Source organism: Zonotrichia leucophrys, chromosome 3, assembly GCF_028769735.1.
Source record: "Zonotrichia leucophrys gambelii isolate GWCS_2022_RI chromosome 3, RI_Zleu_2.0, whole genome shotgun sequence".
In the NCBI taxonomy this organism is placed as follows: Eukaryota; Metazoa; Chordata; class Aves; order Passeriformes; family Passerellidae; genus Zonotrichia; species Zonotrichia leucophrys.
In genome coordinates this window covers 104,092,566-104,117,657 of record NC_088172.1, presented here as the reverse complement: position 1 = coordinate 104,117,657, position 25,092 = coordinate 104,092,566, and the positions used below count along the sequence as shown (strand labels likewise).

The 25,092-nt window shown below is 41.2% G+C and overlaps 1 protein-coding gene across 1 annotated transcript; it reads right to left on the bottom strand.

The window, feature by feature from the left end:
- Window positions 1-1,792: 1,792 nt before the first annotated feature.
- On the bottom strand, window positions 1,793-23,118 carry SANBR (SANT and BTB domain regulator of CSR). Its single transcript, XM_064709777.1, has 21 exons — window positions 22,971-23,118; window positions 20,114-20,279; window positions 18,179-18,365; window positions 15,460-15,553; window positions 14,317-14,555; window positions 12,936-12,994; window positions 12,152-12,312; window positions 11,237-11,323; window positions 11,003-11,113; window positions 9,146-9,269; window positions 8,791-8,943; window positions 8,402-8,607; window positions 7,934-8,033; window positions 7,429-7,461; window positions 6,752-6,851; window positions 5,646-5,740; window positions 5,498-5,526; window positions 5,330-5,403; window positions 4,605-4,693; window positions 4,148-4,239; window positions 1,793-3,758 (listed from the first exon to the last, which is right to left on the bottom strand). Exons 2-21 carry the CDS (start codon window positions 20,261-20,263, stop codon window positions 3,722-3,724), a joined length of 2,220 nt encoding a protein of 739 aa, XP_064565847.1. The 5' UTR covers window positions 20,264-20,279; window positions 22,971-23,118; the 3' UTR covers window positions 1,793-3,721.
- Between the last annotated feature and the right edge of the window lie 1,974 nt (window positions 23,119-25,092).

Here is a 25,092-nt window from a genome sequence, read left to right as displayed (position 1 = left end):
GACCATCACAGCCAGGCCAGAGCCTAAATAATATGATATTTGTACCAAAAAGTTGTAGCAAAAAATCCTCTTGACCATTGGAAATATTCATGTGTTGGATGCCTTAATCCACTAATAAAGATCTACTTTTGGATATCCCAAGGCAGAGGGAAGGCAATGCAGCCTCAGTGTTCTCTGGGAGCTCTCTCAGAGAGCTGGAAGCTCAGCCATGAGAGGTGGCATGAGACCTTAGGGGATCAAACCCCAGCAGGATCTCCCACATTATCCATGGGGAAGCAGCCCAACAGCTGAAGGAAGAAGGCCCTGGTGAACACAAACCCCTAGAGGCAGGTGTAGGATGAGAACTCCTGCTGAGATGCAGCACAACTCTAATTCTCTCTTTGGAAGCTGTAGCAGTGGTTTTGCTGTGAGGATCTTGGTCCAAACCAACAGCAGAAGCTCCCAGACCTTGGCATTCAATGCCCCTGTGATTCCCAGAGTGGAGGATCCCACAGTCCTGTTCTGCTTTACCAGTTGCTGCAGCCTCCCATGGGCTGATGGATCCTTCAGGCTCACCCTGGTGCTGCTCAGAGACAGGACAAGCCCTGCCATCAGGGACATGGCCACTCTGTGTGTCACTTGGCCTCAAGCCTGGAACAGCCTCTGGCTGCTTTTATTTATAGACACAGCCAGCAGGGGAGTCAGCAGTGAATCTATTCCTATCAGAAGATAAACTTAGCATGAGCCAAGGCTTCTTTACCTGCTCAAAAATCGGACTCGATCGTGGAGGTCTTTTCCAACCCAAAGGATTCTGTAACTCCCTAATTATTAAGAACCAGAGAAAAAAGCTCAGAACACAGAGGTTCATGAAGGTCAGTTTTCACTGAGCTGCAGGGGGAATGTCTGCAGGGTCTGTGTGTGCTGCTCTCTTGGACATCAGCAATAATTTAAGGTCTGGAGTGGGGAGGGAGATGCCTAAAGGGAAGGAGAAATTGAATATAGTGGCTCAAGCAAGCATCTGATGCACAGGAGCAGTTTCCCAACACAATCCCACATGTCTGGGCACTCAACAGGAAGAGGAAACAATGATTTTTAAAACATTGATTCCCTTCTGGCCAAGAGAAAGGTGTTACTCAGTCACATCAAACATGCCCACACTATTCACACACTGGGGCAACCATATGTCCACACTTCTTCTAACACAACATCTTTTTCCCTTGGAGCTAACACTGAATTTAAGATTCTGTCCCTTTCTCCAAGATTTCTGGGCATCCACGAGCCAGGCACAGCTCCAGGGTGCTGTAAGTTCATTTATACCCACGTGTGACAGCAGGATGACACTGCAGCCTTCCCAACAGCCCACCTGCACAAATACAGGACATCCAAGACATCCCAACAGCAATTCCTAGAAACAGAATCATGGAAACTAATTGTATTCACAGATGTAACAGATTGCACCATTTAAACAATCTGCACTGGGGCAGTGCAAAGCAAAATTATGGGTTTTTTTAAACATAGCTTAGCCTGACATTTTGCATACTTGGGTCAGTTGTAGTGCAGCTCACTGAGGAATTTTTAATCCAGCTTCAAAACTTGATGCAGATAAAAATTCTCTGAAGTTCTTGTAGATTTGGAGTAGCTCTGCATTTAATGATATCCTGTTCTTGACAGATAAAAAGCCTGTATGAGGATGCTGCAATTTAATCACAAATACACATGCATGATTGAGACCATCAAACAATATCTATGCACATACTTAGCTCTTAAAAAGCATCTATAAAAAACTCACACACTTCTTAAATTAATAATGTTTATTTCCATTAAACCAAGACAAATTTTCAAAATTAATACAAGATAAAAATTCAAGGTGGTTGGCATGGGGAAAAATAGATAACACTGCACATCATGTATATTATTTGTATATGCTCAAAAATATTTTTGAGTAAAACAATACTGGCATGTAGAACTGGCACTTCCCCACAGAACAAAACCAGCAGAATTTTCCTTTCTCTTCTAGTCAGTAGTTCTATGAAAACAAAATACACACACATGCAGCCTGCAACTTTCACCCCAGGTTTACCATGGGAATTTGGAACAACCCTTTATCAGAAGTCACAAAATTGTAGCAAAACACTTTTCCTACTGCACTTTTCATACCTGATGGGTTTTATAATACTTTCAACAAACAACAATCGGGTTTCCAACATTGACTACAAGTGCTTCAAACTGCATCAGTACTTGCAAACAGGCCTGAGGCATTCACAAAACCTTATTTATTGGGTAACAGATTAAAGCACTCCTGCAAAGTTAGAGCTCCTGCCCAAAATCAAAACCACTGAAATCCAATTTTGCTTGTTGGTTTCACTGGGCTCCAAATTTGCTACGGCATTGGACAAAACACACAAGTAACACTGATTATTAATTGTTTCAATAAAAACCTTCCACCTTGACAGCAGTATTTTCAAGTATTGCTATCCTAGCCTTCTAACACCTACCAAAATCATCAAGGAACAAGACAAACAAAAATGGAGAGAAGAGAATTCAAACAAACCTCCCTCTCCTTACCCCACCCCACCCTCCCACCCAGGAACTTGCTGACTTAATTCCAAACTCCCCATTTATTGTACAGCCAGGAGTTGGAATAAGCTTTCCCTGAGCTCTCTACCTGTTTCAAAAAGTCAGAACGTGTTTCCTTGAATTCAGCCATCATCATCATTATTATTATTATTATTGCCATTTTCTCTGCTAATATACAACATATTTTCTAGGCAAGTTATTTCATTTTGGCAGCCCTGGATTTGTGTTCTATTGCTCCAAATACAGAACTTGAAAGTGCATCTGACTTCTAAACAGTGTAAATCAGGCAGGTTTCAGGGAGTAACTAGACCCAAAAGATCTGCATGCACAAGCCTTTGTAGTGATACAGAATTAATGACAGATCTGCTCAGAAATTTAGTGGCATGGCATTAGTTAGAGAGAGAAGTGCTTTGCATGACAAGGTTTGGGTTTTAGAAGGGGACAGAGCACTGTCTGTGCAGGAGGGGTCAGGAATGGGGACGGGTACAGATTCCATATCCAAGAAAAGCAAGTGGTTCACATGCAAGATGCAATGCTGCATCTCACAGCACTGAGAGCATCTTTGGAGGTCTAGTCCCTACCTGCCACCCACCTTCAGAGGAGTGGGACTTGTGTGAGGTACACAAGCAAGCCTCAGAACTGCATGAGAATGTTGCTTCAACTAGTCTAAGTCCCAGGCATTGTCATGGACTTTAAATGCAAATCCCCAGAAGACTGACCTAAAATGTACCATCAAATACAACACAATATAAATACACAAGGAGAACTTGGGTTAATGCTGCTGACTGCATTCAGAACTCAGTAGTCTTGCTTTTTCCTTTTCAGTATTTCTAGCATACCAAAAGGCATAATTGTATCTTCCCTCATAAATAAAGTTAGTCTGATAATTTAATTTTGTAGATTTATAAAATATTTTCTATGCAACTCAATGCAACAGCCTAAAAAAAGCAATTAAATTTAACTTTAACAAATAGAATATTTACAATTAAAATAAGTACAGACCTTATTGGGTTTGCATTCATTTATAGCACAAAATAATTTACAAGGCTTAAAGTAATAAATAAGTCACTGGCAAGCTTTCAGAGATGTGCATTGTCCATTGTCAGAGTGCAGTGCAGTTTCAGGAAGCAGTAATGAGGTCTGGCTAAAGCAAGTCCACAGCTCCTTATGTGGGACGGCCTTGGCCAAAACGGGTTTTTGACCTGGGTTAAAAACACATGAGAAGCATATTTACATCATTAATGTAGGGTTTTTTATTATTAATGCAGGTTTTTGATGTGTGGGGGCTTTTGGTTTAGTTCTACGAGGTGGATGAAGAATAAGATAAAAATCTTGGCTGACACTTTTCTAATTTTCTGTAGTTTCCCAAAAAGAAAATTATGTTGGAGCTGCAGTGAACCTCCCCCCACCATGGCTCTAAGAGTTCCATTATCCCAGCTCTTCTTGAGAACAAGGGAAGCTTTTGCTCCTCATACAGCTTAACCTGATCCATAAGAGCTGTGTGAAATGAAGCATGTTTTTTCTTTAAAACCCACCACCCCACACTCCCAAAAATCCAGGAGTTTTTCCTGCTTTTATTTTAAAATCTTACCTGGGATTCTTCTCAGCATTGCTTTGTCGTGCACTGACCTGTGCTGAGGCTTTTATCTGAGCTTCAAGTCTAGAATAAATGCCTCCTGCATACTGGAATCCAGAAAAAATAATCAAGTTTTGACATGGTTTCAATGTAATCAGTGACTTTCCATAAAAATATCACTAATATTCAGCACAATCTATGGCATACATTTGTCCATTATCACAACCCAATACTGGCTTTCTTAAACCCATTCTACTTTCCATGAGCAGTTTTTAAAAGCAGTGAACTTTAAATATTATTTTAAACTCAAATCCTTAAAAAAAATCACGCTTGGAACAAAATGAAGATGGATAAAATTAATTCTTTAGCTTATGTGTTGAATAGATGTTATATTTATTTGTGTTTAATGTTTTTGTTAACCAAGGCTCACTTCAACTCTGCAAATATTACATTTTGCCAGGACAAATCTTACTTCTTTGCTGTCTTTGGACTTGACTCGATCAAGGTCTCCCAGTCTCATTTTTATTAAGTGCCCTGTGATCTCAGACATTCTTCTCTGATCTGTCAGAAATAAGAGAGGATATTTAGAACAAAGGTTAACATTGCTACTGAACACAAAGAGGATTAGACACAGACTTTAGTGATATGGACTTGTAATTGTTTTTAGTTTATATAAAAGTCTTGAACAGCCAGGCTCCTAAATCCTGATGTAGCCTCAGCAGCCTTGGCAGATACCAGAATCAGCCTGAGGCACTGCAGTGAGATCAAAATCTCAGGAAATGGTTTGGAGGCAGAAGTTTTTAAAACAGCAAAATTGCACAAGAGTTTCAGGAGAGATTAAAAAAGGCAGAACAAATTAACCCAATTCTGAATGTTTTTAGTCAGAGAGACTGGGAAAGAGATGGAAGTGGATGTTTCTCTGTTTATCTGCACAAACAATAAATGCCACAGGGATACAGGATAATATGTGTGCATACTTTTCTAATCATGAGATGACAAACTATAATCTCTGTAGGTTCTGTGCTGACATTCCAAATAAAGCACATCAATCACACAAACACCCCAAATCCCACTGCTGGATCTGAGATTAAATTCACCCTACAGGGATGTAACTAAGTGAATTTTAGGAAAATTAGCTGGCTCATTTCCTTTGCATAATGTTAACTTCATGAAAGCCAAACTCATGCAGGAACAGACCATCTTCTCTCTGAGCATCCTGGTTGTATCTCAGGGACCTGGAGGCATCCCATTTGTTCTGCTGCATGCTCACACTGCAGGGGAAAGGTGCACACAGCCTGTTAGCAAAAACAGCTTAGCAGAGGGAGAGACTAAAATGTGCTCTCAAGGGCTTTGAAAATGACTTACATGAAAGGAGAAGCATCTCGGGAACTTGACTGTTGAAGGAAAAAAAACCAGATTTCATGTGCTTGTCTAAGGTCAAGCCCAAAACTTAGAGAAAATTCCTCATTATTTAGGCCAGCCAGAGAGCCTGGGCTCACAGCTGTGGTTTTACCTTATCAGATGCCTTCTCCCTTTTCTGAACACTGGGTGAAGAAACTGCTTTCTTTGGGTGCCTGTAGGATTTCTTTAATTTCTCCTTTCTCCCTGCTAATAGAAGAAATGTCTATTCATACCCTCAGATACTTGGAATTTCTCAACTACAGAGGTACTAAAATATTTTTCCCCTCTATTTCTTTACAAATAGTGTAAATCTGTTTTCCTTTTGTTAGTGTTGCAGGCATGCTAACACTACTCAAAAGCTTTTCTATGAGAAATATACAGAAACTCAATATTTAAAATGCAGAGTGATTGCACATAACAGCATACATTTTTTACCTTTAAAAATTAATGCACACACAAGCTACACTTTGGACCACATTAATTCAATGACTAAATTCTGTCATTGAATCAGATCAGCATCTGATCTGATCAGCATCAGATCAAATCAGCAGTATCAGATCAAACAAGGTTAAATTTAAATTACAACATTTTCTTTCAAAATTTATATATATTTTTATACTGGTGCAATTCCAATCATCCTTTGAGCAACAACAAAAAGAACAAAGAAATCATTGGAAGCCTCTCTTCCAATGAATCATTAGTAGGGTGAAAAGGAGAAGTTGGTTTTTTGCTTTCCATGTTCCTAAACCCATTAACACATTAAAAATGAATAAAAGTATTTTTAGATCATATACAGCTTAGCCTCAATGCAGACACAATTTTATCTACATTAACCAATCATTCCTCTATGCAATCAAAAGACAAATCTGTGGGGTTTCTTTGCATGTAAAAGCAGTCATGAAATTGCTGCCTTTTCTTCCAACATTCATTACATGAAATCTCATTAATTTGATAGTTTCCAGCAAAATAAATGCTTGATAATTCCAAGGACTTCTCAGACATGAATAGCTGCAGCTTTTCCTGTTTGCCAGTGATTTTTGATGGCATCAAGCAGTGGGGTAATTTGTATCTAACCACAGGAAAACCTGGGATAAAATTCAAGTAACTTTGGATTTTATTTTTGAAACACCTAATATTTAAAATCTGCTTACAGAGGACTCCTGCTGCCTCAAATCCCTATCTGGTAACTCCAGAGAGGACTGTACAGACTTGATGTACCTGGTTTCTTGCACACTTCTTCTTCATCCCCCACTTCATCCTCAGTGACCTCTGAGCCTGTGGTGTACTCCTCCTCCTCAGATAACAGTGATTGCTGCTTCTAACCAACACCAGGAGAGCCAGAGATTAAAAGTGACCCTGGGCTTCTATTAAATGATTTAATCAATCTGTCCTGCAGGTGCTGACATCCAGCATGGCTCCCTATCTCAGTGACCAGAGAATGAATCAGAACAGAATTATGGAAATGTTCAGTAATGTGATGTACATTGTTTGAATATACACATTTATCTAAATAAGTGATAATGAGAAATGATGAAGTTTAACAATGAAGACCTGAAGTACCTCAGACCAGCCAAGAGAGACAGATACTCAAAACCTTGGATTTTGATTTATGTTTCTGCCAGCCTAAAAAATTATTAATAACTGATGCATGCAGTGCTAGTGTGGCTTGCTGCCCTTTATAAAAACATTCAAAGGAATTTCTCATTTCTTTTAATGCCAAAGTAGTACTTCACACTTACCATACTGTCTTGTAAAAACACTATTTGCAACCTCAAAATTAAAGCAAAAAAATACATTTTTTGTCTCATTTATTAGGAGATAAGACAAAAACCAAAGCAATTTCTTTGCTAGTACAGCAGATCAAATATTTAAAATTAGTAAAATATTTTACTAACCAGCTGCAAAGCCCAGTTCTTCAGAGACAAAAACTGCAGTCACAAGGAGAAAAAAAAGCATATAAGCTACAAAAACAATAATAATTCAAATAAAGTGAGAGAAATTCTAAAAATAGCAGTGGTGTGTTACAGTACAGCACTCTACACTGGTAACTCCCAGGCCTCCTCCCATCTTGAACTCCAAACTTTGGTGGAATGATCAAACCCAATTGGTCAGTTAGAAAACCACTGACCAATTTAATGCAGTCAATTCATGGTTTAGTGAAACTAAGTTTAGCATTAAAAATACTTACAGCTGATTTTTTGATCAAAAATCAGGGAAGTTATGTACTGAAATATTTCCAGCAGACATGGGAAAGTTTTGCCTTTTCACCAACCAGGTATTTTGTACCTATGTCTTACTAAAACATTGTAGGGGGTTTATTTTTATTAAAAATTGTTCAAGAAAACTTCTTCAAAGAATCCTCATTATTAGAAAAAAAGAAGGAAAAGCATCAGTACTCACAGCATTGATCTCTCCAGTTTTGGGGCCCCATGGTGTATTTGGTTCTACAAGCACATCACATTCAAGGCCTTTGTCATCACCAAGCCCAATACCAGAATCACTTTGAGAGAAATACAGAAACCAAAATTAAATATTTCTATTCCACTGCTTCAGAATCAGTCCCAATTGACTGGACATGTATCAAGAGAGCAGACAGACCTCTGAGTCAGGCACATAACATCTTGACAGAAATACATTAAAATATAAAGATAGCAGTGAATGCTTACGGGGGTTGAGTGACTAAAAGCCTGCTTGAAAAGTGAAAGGAGAAAGTACTTGTTCTTCAATTTCCAAGTAAACAATCAAAAATAAGGTGCCCTTAGAAAGGCCTATGACTCATTTTGAAATGAGAGAGAGCTCCAATATAACAGCACACGTGTTCACTGTTGAGGGCTAAGCTATTTCTGTAACTCAATACAATGTTCTTACCTGTTCTCATCCTTGGTGAAAGGAACAACTATAACATCTCTATGATGCAGCAGATCATTCAAGATCTGAGCAGTCTGAGATGGCAGAGCATCCCCCTCTTCACTTGGACATGGCAAAGCATCCCCCTCCTCACTCTGAGATGGCAGAGCCTCCCCATCTTTGCTTTCTGGAGGTAACTCCACCAGATGATCCCTCACTTTGCAGCCCTGCAATACACAGAGGCAGAAGATCAAATATTGGTGTTAATGGGGAGAACTGATTCCAGTCAGTATAACAACAAAAGTTCAACTTCTGAATTCCAATCCTTATTTTGGATAAAGACCCATTTTCCTAACACACTGTTGCCCACCCCAGCACGTGCTGTGCTCTGTAAAGGAGAGCTGAAGTACCTTTGGGAGGGTTGTGGGGTCAAACCGAAGAACTTTTTGGTTACAGCAGGGATAAACTCCTGTGCCAGTGGAGCCCAGAGCACTTGCTACACCTGGATAAAGAACTGGCTGCGAGTGGTACTGGCAGTGGGAGAACTCAGTGCACAGGAAAGACTACAACAGCAAAAACAGAGTGAGAGGTGAGACAACCTATGGAAGGAAAAGTTCTGCACTGTAAAGAATGTGTACCTAGCTCTATTAGCAAATATTTTCCAAACAGCTTTAATCCCAGCTTCACCCCCTAAAAGTCATCCACCACAAGCTAAAGTGAAATTCCATAGCCTGGTTACCACAAGCCAAAGGGAAATCACCTAACCTGGTTACATCTTGAGCAGTTCAACCAGTTGACCGTTCCCCAAAGGCGCCAGTAAACATCCCGCCAGGATTTCAGCTCCTCGTGAAGGCCAATTAAATACTCATGCACTTCCCAGGTTTTGTCTCTGAAAAAGCAAAACAGCAGAGAGTTGGCTCTGTTTTGATCCTGCCACCAGGAGCACAAGGTGGAGAAAGTGCAGAAAACACCAGTGAAAAGCCTCCAGTAGTTACAACAGGAGGGATACAATGTGAAACAAGAATTACCAAATTCAGAGCATGACAGAGGAGACTTTATTCTTTCAGAAAATCCTAAACTCACTTATAGCAAAGATTTACAGCTTGATTCACTTCAAGATCCATATACTGCAAATTTACAAGCTAAGATAAACATCTTCTATCTATCTGCAACACAGTAGCTGAGAAATACAGTTTGAAAACACAAGCTCATGCCCTTTTGATGAAGGTACATACCTGGCAGTTCTAGTATCAAAAATACAGGACTTTGTTGCTTCCTTGTGATCACATCAGACACCCCTCTTCAGAATTCAAAAGAGAATGTGCATCTTGCAGTGGGGCATGTTATCTTCAGGAAAAGCAGATAAAATTTCCTCCCAATTTTAAGCCCTGGCCTGAACCATTTTTGTTAAATGTGAGCCTATCCTAGACTAAGCAAGTCTAGGATAAGTAAGTCTAAGCACACCCAGTTGGATGTCAGTTCTAGGCACCACTAGAGGACCAATAAATAGAAACTTACTTTTAAACCATTAAAGACAGAACTGTATTAGCTCCTAAGCCTGAATTCATTAGCAGCCAGCATCACTTCTCAGTAAACACATTCTGCATAGCAAAGCATCACAAGCAGCACAACACAAATAATTAGAATCTAGATAATCCTCTGAGTAACTTTAAAGCCCTGCACATTTATCTGCTGGGAATTGCAGAGCAGCTACATACACTGAGCTTAAGTGAAGTAATGCAATTAATGAATTTTATGTGACTAATCACCAATGATCTTAAATAGGTCAGGACAGGGACACAAGATCTGGTTCTATGTAGATGCCAGGCAGGACTTAACTCCACACCTTGGTGAGAGCTATATGGAACTGTTTGGGCTGTTCTGAACAAAAGGGATCTGATGGGAAAGGTCTCCTGTCCTTAATCTCCCACCATCCCCCTTAAAATGGGCATGTGGGGAGGGAGGGAAGTGCAGCTGATCTTGGACTGATCTTCATGAACAGGAGAATCCAGCTGTTCACAGCCACAGATCACAGAATTCAATCAAACATTTGTGCCAAATGAGTCAGGCCTGCAAACAGAACAGGTCCTGCAAGCTCCTCTGATAAATACTGCAGGAACAGAAAAACAACTGGCAAAGTTTATTCACAGCAGCCTTTAAGCAGGTTGAGCATTTGATTTGACAGTATAAAGTCAGATTAGAAAATACTCTTTAGCCTTTCCTTGCTGACACAGTGGGGTCTTCTTCACTAAAATCTTGCAGAAATGCAGCATTTCATTCAATCTCTCATCAGCTGCACACATCTTAAAACCATCTGATGAAAGAATTCGCTGAGTATTTTCTATTTAAAGCAGTGCAACCCAAAAATAGCCCTCCCAGTAATCATGGCTGCAGTTTTCCCATTTCCATTCAGCAGCAGCACAGCTGAATGAATTTCAGTAGCACATCATCATCACAACCCCCTGTTTTATTTTTTGCTAGGTAATACAAGAAGTTGAGATGCTTCATACACTCTTCACATATCTGTGATTTAATTTTGAAATGTATCTGAGTATGTAGTACTTGTAAAATCACCCAAAATCAGAGTTGAAGAAACATTTTATATATGTACATATTCACTACCTTATATGAACATAGACAATATTCCCATGTTGGTCTATGTTGATTTTTCCTGGTACACAAGGAATTCTCCTTTCAGTTTCTTTGGTTAGCAACTTTTTACATAAACAACACCTAGATTAAAAAAAAAAAAAAAAAGAAAAGAGAAAGAAGGAAAGAAAGCACTGGAGTAAGAGCAGGGCTTCTAAACACAGGGGCTGTCCTTGCTATTGAAGCAGCCATATAAAAATGCCATACCTGTATAAAGTTGCTGCATTTCCTCTGGAATCTGGATTTACATACTCTGGATCAAACAGTCTCTCAATCTTCTTGCAGAAAAGTTTACTATTAATGACAGCAACACAGCTCACCCATTAGAAAAAAACCTGAAAATTGCTTTATGTATAGTGAGATTAACAATCACATTCTGATAAGCAAAGTCACTCACAGAATCTAGCTTTTAATATAATTTTCCTTTAAATTATCCTGCCCATCTCATTTTTACACAAGTGTGACAAAAGTGCTATTTTGATTTCTTTCTTTTATTTTGATTTCTTTCTTTATTAAAATGCTTGCCTATATTATCTGCCAGCTTCCACCTTGATTAAGAGACCTTTAATTAGTGCATATTGCTGAGAAACTGCACTGCATTCCAGGATTAAGCCTTCATCCCTACAGACTCAAATCCTCCCTTACTTTCACCTTGCTTGTCTGTCAGTCTCCCTCCAATAACTGGCCCTTATCTCGATACTGAGCTGGGGTCCTGATGTGAGAAAGAACATTCCAGCACAACTATTCAGCCTCCCAGCCACCCTGAATTCTAAGCCCAAGCATCCAAGCTCACAGGATGCTGAAGCCAAACCATTTTCTACCAATTAGGAGCATGTCATCCCTTAAAAGGTTTCTCCCCTAATCCTTGCTCCCATGTGAGAATTCATGAATAATTCTCCCATGCCATGCTCCTAGTGTGGCCTTTCCTATAAACACTCTTTCCTTCTGCTCATAATTTTAATATAAAGTTCTGAAGTAACACCATTATATTCTGCATTAAAAATACATTCCATGAGATTAAATATAATATATAATTTCAAACTGCACAGCCTTAGCTGTTACAAAATATGATCTCAAAGCTCAACAGCACTTCAGAAGTGTTTTACAAGGCAAAAAAGTTACCTCTTAAATTTGTCTCTCTTGTCCTTCAGCTCCTCCACCTCATTGTGCCTGAAGAGATCAGCAATGTGTGTAACAAGATTAGCGTTGATACAGTTCATGTTACACGGCGTGGCTACAATAGCATTCATATTTTTGTGACAGTAATGAATACATTTTTCTACCTAGGAAAAACAGAAATACCAATGTTAAGGAATTGTAGGCAAAAGCCCCCCATGCTAATTGCTGCAAGACTTTTATTTTAAGCGTAGTGTTTTGGAAAACTATTTCAATTTGACTTAAAAATAAAAAAAACAAGCCTCAGATTTGCCTAAAGTTGATGCTGAATGACATTACTTAGTTTATGTTCTCCTCCAAAAATCTCAGTAACCTTCCAATTGCTTGTTGAAATAGAACCACAAAACTCATGGATCTCAACTGCAACAGCCATGCTTTGCTGTGGGCCACTCCAATGACAGAGATTTTGACAAACATTTCAACAAAGTCAGCAGCTATTCCTTATACAGAGCTGGAAAATCAGATCCTGAATTGCAAACATATCATTCATGTAGAAAAGGATATAAAACAAGCACTCTAGATCACACTACCACATTTAGAAATAACATACTCTTTATTGCATTGAGTCTGCAAATACTGGATTACTGCACTGAATAGAAGTGTTCAAAATCTCAGTGCTCTCCTTGCAGCACCTGTTTATGTAACAGCCAAAGCACAACAAACAAGCTGTTAAGACACCTGGTAATTAACTGTGCCCTCATGCCAGAAAATCAATCTTCTTAATACTTACTAATGAATCCATCTTCAAAAACTCAGAAGAAATGAGGATTGAGATGACATTTGATGGTTCTAGAAGGCAACAGAACAAAGGTGGGGTTTTTTACATGGATTTTTTTTTTTTTGTAATTTCACATCACATCCCTCTCTCTTCCTATTTAGCATGTTAGCTATTGTTTTAGCATTCAACTTGCCATTCCATCCTCCAGAATACAGAACGTTTTAATCATCTTAAGAAATAAACTTTTGGTTTACCATTTCAGTGGCTAGAGTAGAACTATAACCTGGAAAAATTATTATAATTGAAACCTCTTTAAAATTGGAAAAGGAGGCTTCACAGGGATGCAATGACTAAACAATTACACAAGATTAACTTCCATCTGTAGCCATCACACCCAGCTGGGATTTCTTCAACATAACCTCCACATTGCAAGTTATAAACAAAGCAAGAGAAGAAAGTTATATTTTAAAAAGTGGTAGGAAAGGCTCATTAAAAAATTAAAAACTTGCCTCAAAATCCACAAAGACTCTTATACCATTGTATTGGATTGCACTGAAATTGTAGAAAACACTGCAATTATACCAACAGGGAGCAGAGGAGAAACAAACAAACCAATCATCAGCATTTAAAATCTACCACTCTGCCCTTTGTCAGAAGGGGTCTGAAGAGTCTTAATTAAAACCATCACATCCCAAAATATATTGGGGCTTTTTTATTGCTTCAACTTTCAGCATGTTTGTTCAAAGCTGTCAGTGCTGGCAAAGCAGAGCCATCTGCAGAAATGACCAGAAGATCTCTGCTGCAATACTCTTCAACAACTGATGCTGCCTTGGGAAGGCTGCCCTAGAACAGAGACTAGATGGAGCTAAAGAATAAATAGGGATTTATTAGTAGGGATTTATTAAAAGGCCTCCGTGGATGCACCTTGGGCAGCACCAGAGCCCAGCCAGGGCTGCACTCAAGATGAACCAAAATGGCCCCAAAATGCACAACTGGGCACGGGGTCTGTCCCTGGGATCAGTTCTGCTCCATTTGCCCCTTGCAGTTCATTGTCCCATCCCAGCTTTAGCCCAGGCAGTCCCACTCCTCTTGTTTTTCTCTCTCCAGCCCACGGTGTTTGTGCTCTGGGGCTGAGATTTGGGTCATTTGTCCTTGGTGCCCAGCTGGAGCAGGAATTGTTTTGTCTCCCTGCTCTGTGCACAGAGCTCAGCATCCCATAATATGGAGCCCAGACCCACACACTAAAGCAGCACAGAATATGAAAAATATAAAAGTTAAACCTGAGGCATCACTGACAACAGTCAGAAACAGATTGGGGCTGAACTGCAGCAAAACCATTCATCATTAATTAGTACAGAACATAACAAACCTAAAAGAAATGATCTGCTTTTACCTAAAGTGGGCATTTCATCAGCCTCAGACTCCTTGGAGTTCCTTTTGACATATCTTATCAGCCAGTCAAAGATGTGAACATCACAGTGCACAGAAATGTCCACCTCCTCCCAGCGCTGGGCATCCATGGACAGGTACTCAGCAAAGTATTTCATCTCTGACACCAACAGGTCTCGAGGACACACAAAATCTTCTTTGAGGTTTTTGGCTTCGTCGCACACGTGGATCACCATATTGGGCCTCCAAAGGAAAAAAGCCACAAGGCAAATTAGGAGCCTAAAGAATCAGAACACCAAATCCCAACAACCTCATCTCCTGCTCTGGGTCACGCATTGCAACACTGATGGCACCAACAGGGTTTATTAACAGAGGGAAAACAAACTGCAGTTATTAACTATTAATAGAAACTATTGTTGGGCAGGTGAAGAAGACAGAGGCATATCATCTACAGATAATCAGAGTGATTTAATTAAGGAAATAGAAAGTTTCTAGCTCACTTCCCCATTTTTGTCACCTGTTTGTTATAGGATACTACCTGAGTTATATGGAGAACTTGTTTGTTCTCCCTTCTTAATTTTCTTCAAAGAATAACCAGATATAGATGCCTAAATCATTGAGGCCCCAAGGACATTAACAGCAATTTTCATCAGTGGAAATTAAGATTTGGTTTATTGTATATTAAAAAATCTCTATTTCTTAAGAATTGCTTGAAGCTAGGCTCAGTAAACGCTGTCTCTACAGAGAGATGCTTAAGTTTCAAACAAACATTATTTTATGTGTAATTATACAGTGTGGAAAACAGGGATATGTGATGGAATAAAAGTGACCTGGATGGCTACTGGAATTCACGGGGAATGTTTTCACTTACAGCTCTTTTTCTGCTTTTACATAGGACAAATCTATGTTCAAGAGTATTTTCAAAAGTGTAATTGACCATCAGTCTTGTTTCATTCCTTTACAAAACCAGGTGTGTTTCTCATTCCTGTCACAGCAGTGATCAATCACTCAGAGGAACATACATTTATAAATACCTTCTGTTGCTGCAGAAATTCAAGGAGTTGGTTGATAAATATTTAATATTTAATAAGCAATGTTTCTGTCAATTCTACAACCCCCGAGATAACAAACACAAAGCTCTTCTTACCCCTGGGTTTCATCAGTGCTTTCCCCACTGTTGTGGGCAGGACCTTTCTCAGATTCTGAAGAACAGCTCCTTGTGGAGGCTGCACTGGGCCTTCCTTCAATGTAAGGAAAAAAGGCAGCATTAGAACAAAATCTCCTCATCTTTGGCTCTTCAGCACATTGGAAATGCAGCTCAAGTGTGGCTGTCATGGTGGAGCAATGGCACACAGGTTGTTCCAGGAATAAAGGACAGGTGCACTTCAAATAATTCATCTTCACAAAGGTACCACAAGCAGTGGGAGGTGCACACAACAACCCAGTGAGGCTCAGGAGCTCAGGCACCAAATCACTGAGTGCTGGACCAAGGTTAAAGCAGTGACTGGCATTTCCAGCTGTGGATGGATTTCTGCAATGTGAAACTTCAAGAATCTTGCTTAAAAGTCAGAAAGATCATTATCTTTTCTAAACAATGGAAGGACACATATCTGTCTGCAACTGAAAACCCTAGGGTGGTGATTTTCCATGATTATGCCATTCTCTCAGATTTCTGGGAGTTCCAGAAACATCTCCCTCATGAGTCATGTAAGAGGCTGAAGAAGATTAAGACAGACCCCTTCATCTTCATCTAATGGCTAAACAACTACAGCAGACTGACAGCAAAAATTATATGGTTCAGAACACAGCAGTTATGCCCTTCAGGAAAGCAAAATGACTGCACCAGAGGCAGAAGAAACTAAACTTTCTCCAAATTTAGTCTTCTCCAAAGGCCTTGCACAGTTAAGTCTTAGTAAGGCCTAAATAGAGGGAGCAGAACCAGCAGAAGGGAAGTCACCCAACAGATTCACTCCCAGTGAAACCTTGGGCAGGGCTGCTCCAGCCACAGCTCTCTGGGCAGCCATCCTCACTGCAGGGATCACAGGTGTGAGTTTTGCAAGAAGGGACTGTGGAGATACATGATATTAAATGCAAATGCATTAGCAAGTCCATTGTGAGCACAGTGAAGTGATTTATTGAAGGCAATAATGCTGGCAAGACTATGCAGCACAGCCAAATGAATGGGGACATCTGAACTTCCCCACACATTGCTTCCTAGCTTCTTTCCTCCCCTCCAAAGCTTACAGATTGATTGACCTTGTAACAAATCCTGTAGGTAAAAGCTGTCCTCTGTGCTTGTTTACTGTCATGAGATGCAATCTGAGGGACTTACCAGCAGTTGGCCTTATAATTAGCAAGTATTAAATGAGCTTTTATAACTCAGCCAAATCCAGAATCCAGCTCAGAATGAGTAAGGTATGATTTGCTTTTTCTTGCTGTTACTCATGACTACAAACAAATGCAAACAGGCAAAAATTCTTCATCCTAACAATTAGCTAACATGAATAAATCCAGTAGGAAGCAATTAATTAAACAAAACCCATTTACAAATAGGATTGTCTCAAATCCCCAATTCTGAAATGTAGAAGTACCTCACAAATACTAAGAAGGTGAGTTCACCCAAGCCTGTGAGAAAAAAAGATTAATTACCCTAATTTCATATCAACAAATTACACTCAAACAGGGCAAATGATTTATCCAAAGTCACAAAGAAAACAGAACAATTTCAGGCTGGGATCTTGTCAAAGGAAACATTACATTAGTGGGCTTGACTGCATTAACACTCATTACATGTAGTGCATTGTTAGATAGAAATCATGCACTAATTGTCCCAGGAGTCCCAGAGGCAGAGTTAGCTTGTTAACTCTCCTCTGGGAAGCTGCTAATCCTGCAAACAGGGAGCTGTGGGTGCCAGCAGCACCCATCCCCAGCAGGCAGGGAACACATCACTGAAAGCTGATGGGAAGCACTCCCAGGCTTGACACTGCATACACATTTTCCAGTATCAGCCCTTGATTAGAGTTATTAAAACCACTTTGAACAAAGGTCAAACAGCTCTTTTTCTGCTGCAAAGGGGACAGTGAAAGCTGCAGTGAAGGACATTTTAACAGAGAACACATTTAAATGCTTCACTGTCATCTTAATTTTTAACACAGAAATTATTTATTCATCACTGAAGCCAATTTGTGGTGCACATACATCTACCAAGTTCTAAAGTCACTGGAACATCTCTGTACTGAAAATCAGAGAATCACACACACATTTAATTAAAACTTCTGACAGAAGCAGTACAAAAGGAATTGTTAACAATATTTAATTGTGCTATGATTGAATTCACAACTATTGGGTTTGGTCCTCTGCTGCCCAATAATTACTGGGACACATAATTGACCAAGACACATTTGTCATCTTAAGATTGTCTTGAAGCAAAAATTAGCTACATTTTGCTCCTCTGTACCTATCCATTGCCATTCCAGGTCTTGTAGCTGGGAGAGGAAGGTTTGCCCTCCAGGGATCTCCTCCTCAGCCTCCTGCAGCTTTTCCTCACAGTACTCTCCAGTTATTTTAATAACGCTGCTAAACATGACTTCAGATGCTTGCAGGGTTAAGAGCACACCACCAAAATCCCAAACACAATTCAGCAGAAAGATTTATACCTCTTGGCAGGACAAGTTCCCAAAAATACCCAGCAAACATTGATTTTTAAACTAAACTAATGGCAAGTGCCTTGTTGTATGCATTACATTCATACTGTACCCTCCAAAGATGAATGTCCACCATTCCTGGGTGGAATTAACCCCTCAGGCCAGAAGCATGCACACACTGATTACCAAAGGCAGTACAGGTCAGAAGGACTGAAAACATACCAGTGATAGTGATGGAATCCTGCCCAAGAGCAGGCTCCTGAAACTCTGCCTGGGAATCCAGCAGGGAGGATTTGATGTAGGTAGCTAAAGTCTCCACAGGGCTCCCACCAGCAGCCAGCAGGGCGTTGTACTGGTTGTCAACAGGTGAACTTCCACTGCTCTTTAGCTCATCAAACCTTTTTGCACACTGCCACAAGAGTAAATGATAGGACAATGAAGCAGCAGCTTGCAGCACATTTTAAATAACTGTGATTTGAGATGGATACTGTATTGCACAAATGCTGCCTATGTTGTTAGTGGTATCAGTATATATAAACACAATAAAATAATAGCTACTATAATTAAATAACAGAAAGAGAAATAATTAAGTAGAAACTGTTTAAACTTTCATTTCCTTAAACCCTTTGAGGTTTTAAGCCCAGTTTTCAAAAGAGAAAGTTATGGGGAGAGTTTGAATTCTCATTTTGTAGCTAGTTTTTACCATAAACATGGTGAAATATTAAGAGTGGCTACAGAAATTGATCCACAATTATTATTCTTTTCCTTTATGACTTCCATTCCAATTAGGACAAAAGGGACTGCTGCTTTCCACTGCAATCCTATAAACTTCCCATCCCCAGTTTTTGATGAACTAGAGAGTCTTTCTGTCCTGTAAATTTGTATCAACACAATCATAATTAAAGGCTTGGTTCAGCAAAGCCCTACACAGAGGTAACCTGCACATACAAATAAATCTATTTAATTCTACAGGTGCTCCTCCTGTGACACAGGTGTGGGGCTCCATTAGCAGCTGGTTTAATTTATTTATTTAGGGTTAACAGACTTCATGCCAGGGGCACACAGGGACATCCTTCTGATACTCACAGTGTCTCAAATTTGGGATGGCAGTCACAAATTTGATATGTCTATGCTTTTATCTAACTGCCTTAAATGGGGACTCCTTAAATAGGGACATATTGGAGACATTCAGTTCTGTGAGAACAGAGTAATCAGACTTGCACTAATCAATCACATGAATCAATGTGAGGAGAGGGCTCACTGATACTGTTATTTTATTTAACATGCACAGTGCTGTCTGCACATTGAAAGGTGAACAACAGAGATGTCCCCAAGCCTCTGCCAAGAACTTGAAAGGCAGCAGCATTCCACAGAAGCTTCTACACCCAATCCTTCATTTTTCTGTTTGAAACCCAAGGTTACAGCAACACCCAGTAGCACTGCTATAAATGGGAGCTGACACACTTGATTAGGTTTGCAAGAAAGTCAAGACCACTGTCTTGTTTTCTTTCAGCTTTGCTGAATCATAAGGGCAAAAGACTTATTTTTTCTTAGCTTACACCCTCTCAGAAATTAAAAAATCAAAATTATTATTAAAAAAAGAGCATTTCACCAGGAAATTCAGCAATCCAGAAAGAGAAGGATACAGAGGTTCTTCCAACTCTACTCCAACCAAAGGAAGAAAAATCCACAAAGCAGCAACTGCACCCCTTACCCAACAGAGATCTGTAACCCCTCCTTGTTCAGAGTTGTAACACACACACACACAGAGTTTTTAGGGTTCCCAGTAAGGACACCACAGCCTGCACAGGGATAGTGGGTACTGGCATCCCTTCCACCAAGTCTCAGCTAGGGAGTTTGGAATGCAGTAGCACAGCTCCCTTTTTTAATTTCACTTCTTAATTTTTCCTTCCCAGTAATTTTCATTCTTATTCTGTGTAAGTCTTAATGAAATACAATGCAGAATACATTTCTCAAAACAAAACCCTCCACCTCATTTCAATCTACTGCTCATTTAACTTTTTCAATTAGGGGCAAATTATTTTAGGAAAAAAAAACCAAACCTTAATTTCAATTTCCCTCCCTCCCCCCAGGAAATGTTTTCCTCTCCATAAGGCATTGCTCAAAGCACACAAATCCTTTTATTAGTGCACTCACTTCTTTGGAGGTGTATCCTGGAACCAGCCTTGCCACACTGTCCCAGTTGATGGGCTGAGGAACCCCAATGAGGGAGCACAGGATCATATCCAGAACCATCTGGTTGTTGTCATAGGGGAAGTTATTGTTTTCTGAGAACCCACGACTCATCTTTGGCTACTTGAGCCTAGAACAGAAAGAGTTTTTAGCAAATCTCACTGCATGGTTTGCTAAGGCTTGATCTGCTTTACCTGCAGCACTCCATAAATTACTGGGGATAAATTACCACAGCATTGAAGTCAAGCACTGAGGCTTTCTGACAAAATTTACATATTCTCAGAGCCCTGAGGGAGAAGCAGATGAGCAAAGCACACCAAGCCAACCCAAGAGCAGCAGCAGGTATTATCCACCTTTCCTCTGAGCTGCCTCTTCCCAGAGAGGAAATCTCATCTCTGACACAAGAGAAAGGTTTCCAAAATCTCAGCATAACCAGCCAAAGTTACAGAGGAGCATTTCAACGCAAATTTACACACGTTCAAGTACATTTTTCTGTTCCCACAAATCTCCTGCTCTCATCCCTGCTCTCCTCATTGCTCAGCCCATCTCTGACTGCCATCATTCAGAAGCCAAGCCAGGAGACCAATTTAAGGGCCAGCAACACTTGGGAGCCAGGAAACCACACCTGGATCTCCTTCAGCTCTCACTCCCAACACCTGACACTCCCAACTCCTTATGAGCAGCTCCAAAAACCTCTCATTCCTCAGCTTTAAGCTGAACACCAGAACAAAGCACACAACAACAGCAGAAAACACTTTATAAAACAAGATTACATTCGTTAGTTTTTTTTCTTCTTTTGTATGTATAGCACCAGGGAACAGAAAAGTTCAAGGTACTGATTTAGTTTCTGCTGGGAAACAACTGTGGGCATTAATTAACAGTTTCACATCAAGTAAAGCACAGCCAAAGAGCTCAGAATAGAAATACTTAATAACAGAACTTAAAAGCCACACACGAATTTTTTACTTGTAAAGCAAGAATTATAGAGAATTTGAGAGAAAATACACCTGATAACTTGTTACTAAAAGCATAACATACATAGATGTTTCTTTTGCATCACCCTCTTTCTGAAAGAAAAGATGCTTGAAATACACAAAATATCCCTGGTTTTTTCTCCCTCTAGAAGCTGTTCCAGCCCTTTTTTTCTGGTTGTTTTGTTGGTAGAAACAGAAATCACAGCAGAGGTAACTGTAAGCTTTCATCCTCTCCAAAGGGCAGCTGAATTAAATCAGAGGGAAAAAAACCCAGAACCCACTGAGAGAACTCTTTGGTTTCCCACAGTCATGAGATTTAAAAAGAAGGGAAAAAAAAGCCACAAAACAGAGGACAAGCCCTATAGAAAATTTCATACCATTTCAGCAATTCTGCCTAAGTGAAATCTGCTGTAAAATATGCCAAACAGCCAGTTTTAGAAGAGAAAGGTCCTTACAGGTTCCACGAGCCCAGAATTCTGAGTAAAAGAGGAATTTTACGCTGTCAGGTAAAGTGGATCAGTGCGCATGTCCGGATCTCTGAGGGCACTTTGGGGCAGTGTCACTGTGGTGATTCCCTGGTGCAGACAGATGTCTGCATTGTTTGCATGAGATAAGTAAGTGATGGAGTATTATAATCCCGTGGTTTCCCACCATAAAATAGGCTTAATGTGAGTGGAATTACCAGCAATGTCAATATTCCATAAATCACCATTTTGAGGGCGAGAGCTATGGGATGATTACACTGGGCAATCAAGGAAAGAAAGGGAGAAGGAAAACTTTCTCTTTGTTTGTTTTTGCAAAAGAAAGGAGCATGCAATTTACAGGGGAAAATTCTGAGTGCTTCAGTGGTAACAAGTTTACTGCACATCAAGCGTGTGGAGCATGAAGCAGCCCGAGCATGAAGGGATGACAGGTGCTCTAAAACGGGATGACACCTTCAGAGAGAATCAAGTCTTTGTCTCTCAATACAGGCTTCCTAATTTGCTTATTCAGCACATTAAAATACAGTTCTCTATATGCTTACTACTGCAAAGACAAATGAAGGAGGAGACTTAATTACAGGCATACAGAAGTATTTTTATTTATATTCTGCAAAGAGCACAGGACTCCTCTTTGTGGCTTTACACATGACATTCAGTGTTTGCCTTTTTGTCCTTTAGGAAACCCTGTTGGAAATATAAAGACACATGCAAGATTCTGTCTCATTCAAGAACTCTCTAAAAGCTGCAAAATAAAGCCTGTAAGAAATCATATTCTTAAGAGAAAAAGCAACTTGTACAGATTCTCTCCACTCTATTACTGCAAGGAAAGCTCAGGTTAACCCCTTCTTCAACTATGACAATTGGAAAAAAAAAAGTTTCCAAATTATTTAACTCCAACCAACTCATTTGAGATGCACAGCATATAAAGATACATGACAACAGAAATTCCTATTAATACTGAGAATTCCCTATCAAGCGGTGCAAAGGATTCCCAAGAGTTAATTCATTATGGAAACACACAATCTGATTCGACTTTTTCGTGATATACAGCATGTCATTAAAGCAGGAAGGAAGGAGGGATTGCTGTTCCTCACAGCGTGAGGGAAGGTGAGGATGGAGGGAGGGATGGGCAGAGGTTCCATCCTCAGCCGAAACGCAAGGAAGTGATGGTGCAGAATGAGGCTGCGGACAGGAACAACAGCAACTTTGCTGCTTGCCCGCGAACCAGCCAACGTTAAAAACTACAAAGCCTTTAAATTAAAAATATAAAAACCCGTCACAGGCGATCTACAAGTGCGGCAACCTCAGAGCGGGGACCCCAATGGTTCCCCGGGGCGCTCCCCACCGGGACCCCTCCCGGTTTACCTGGCGGTTCCCAGGCGCGGGGTCAGCGGGACGGGATGGGACGTGCAGGGGGGCTCCTCCCTGGGCCGATCCGGTGGGGCAGCAGCGGGACGGGGGCTCGGCTCCACCGCAGGACGAGCGGGACCCGCGAGCGCCCCGTCCGCACCCGCCGCGCCCTCATCTGCCGGCGCCGCCCGGGCCCGCCCTAAGGGGAGGGGCGGCAGCGCCGGGAGGGGGGCGGCCCTCGCCAATGGGAGCGGGGCCCGCGCGGAGGCCCCGCCCCCCCGCGCGGGGTGCAGCCAATGGGGTGGCGAGGAGCGCTCCCGCCCCGGGCGCGCGGCGGCCCCGCCTTGCCGCAGTGCAGCGGCGGCCGTGGTGGCGCCCCCTCCCGCCCTGCGAGCGGCGTCCGGTCGCCCCGGCAACGCGCCGCCCCGTGCGGCGTCACGGTGACGTCACGGCGCGCCTCGCACAAGTGACGCGATCAGAGTGGCGTACGCACACCCGTCATGACGTCACGCCAGCCCTGTCCCTCCGGTGGCTCCGCTTCCCGCAGCCCCAGCTGACCGCAGCGCTCCCGCCCGCCAGAACCCCGCGGGGAAGGACGAGCCCGGCCAGGGGAGCTCGTACCGCCCGACGATAACAAATATATAAAATAAATAAATATTGCATCAGACACGAGAGTCTGGCTCGTGACGTAAGCACAGCTAATTAATTAAATAGCAATGTGTCAGTGCGCTCCATGCTCCCACCACAGAGAAGCCTTTCCCAGGTTTGCAGCTGCTGCAAGCACTTGAGCCGCTGTTAACATAAAAACCAGCAGCAGAACACTGAAATTGTTGCTAATTACACAGAACAGCCCCAGCGCTGGGAGTGGCTCAGCAGAGCTACCCTGCACAGGCTCACACTGTCCCAATGCTGTTATTTCACCCACACACATTGATTCCTGCTGCATGGCTACTGCTGTCTCAAGTATTCCCAAACATTTTTAAATTGCTTCCTGTGGGAAGCCACCAGTGCTCGATAAAGACCAGCCCAGATCTCCATTTCCTACATAACAATCCTTCCCTTCATGGTCATTTGGCAAAAATCTGGGATATTCATAATTTTCTTTCCAAAAAACTTACTTGCAAACTGTGAGATAACACAGTGAGGACAGAGAACACAAAAAAAAAAAAAAAAAGCACAGAAAAATTCAGAAAAAATTATTCTGCCAATCTAGAGAAGTATCTGAAATCTGAATTCCCTAAGTCAGTCTGAATGCTCCCCTCAGGTCTCAGGGAAAGCGAAACCCACTGGTTTCATACCACCCACAGAATAAACTAATGCTGGAATATTGATGCATTATGATGACATCCAGTCATTCCACAACGAATGGAAACCTGATGGTATGGCAGAGAACTGGAACATGGTTTTTTCATTAATCTGTGCTATTAGGCAGGAGTCAGCCCCCTCCTGTTTATTTTTTTTAAACTGGAAAAACATTATCAGTATTTGAGAATAAACAAAAAAAATCACTATCTTAAATTTTACTCATGTGCTGTGCTAGATCAGTTACATTAATTCAGAGGTAGTAGAGCTGTCTCTTTGTATTTTTCATTTCTAAAAGCACAGGACTGTGTTTCTACTCTGACAGCATAAATAATCCCTGTCACTTGCTGGAGTCTGATGGTTTTGTGACTGTTGTGAAACTCAGGGAATTGCTCAAAGCAGGTAAGGAGGATCCAGGGGTGCCTGCACTGACATCATGCCCTGTGACCAGTCAAACCAGTCAGACCAGTGCAATTGTCCCACGGAGAGATTATGCAGCAGTTAAAGGCTGAGCTGCTGTGGCCACAGAAGGCAGGGCACAGATTTACCAGCCCAAAGCTGCTTCAGAGTGCCCTGCAGAGGAAGAGGAAAGGATGTGTGGGCACTCACAATTACCACCTGCCTTTAGAGCCCAGAAATGGTCACCAATCCCAACACCTGGGCCACACCTGCATGGATAAACATCTGGAAGGAGTTACACAAGAACATAATTCCTTTGTGAAAATCAAGAACAGTTCTGCTATGATTGCACACAAGAGCATTCCTACAGTGGTTTAGCAAGAAATCCCTGTGCTGGTTTCCAGGTTTGCATCTCTTCTGGAAGGTTTTCATTGCC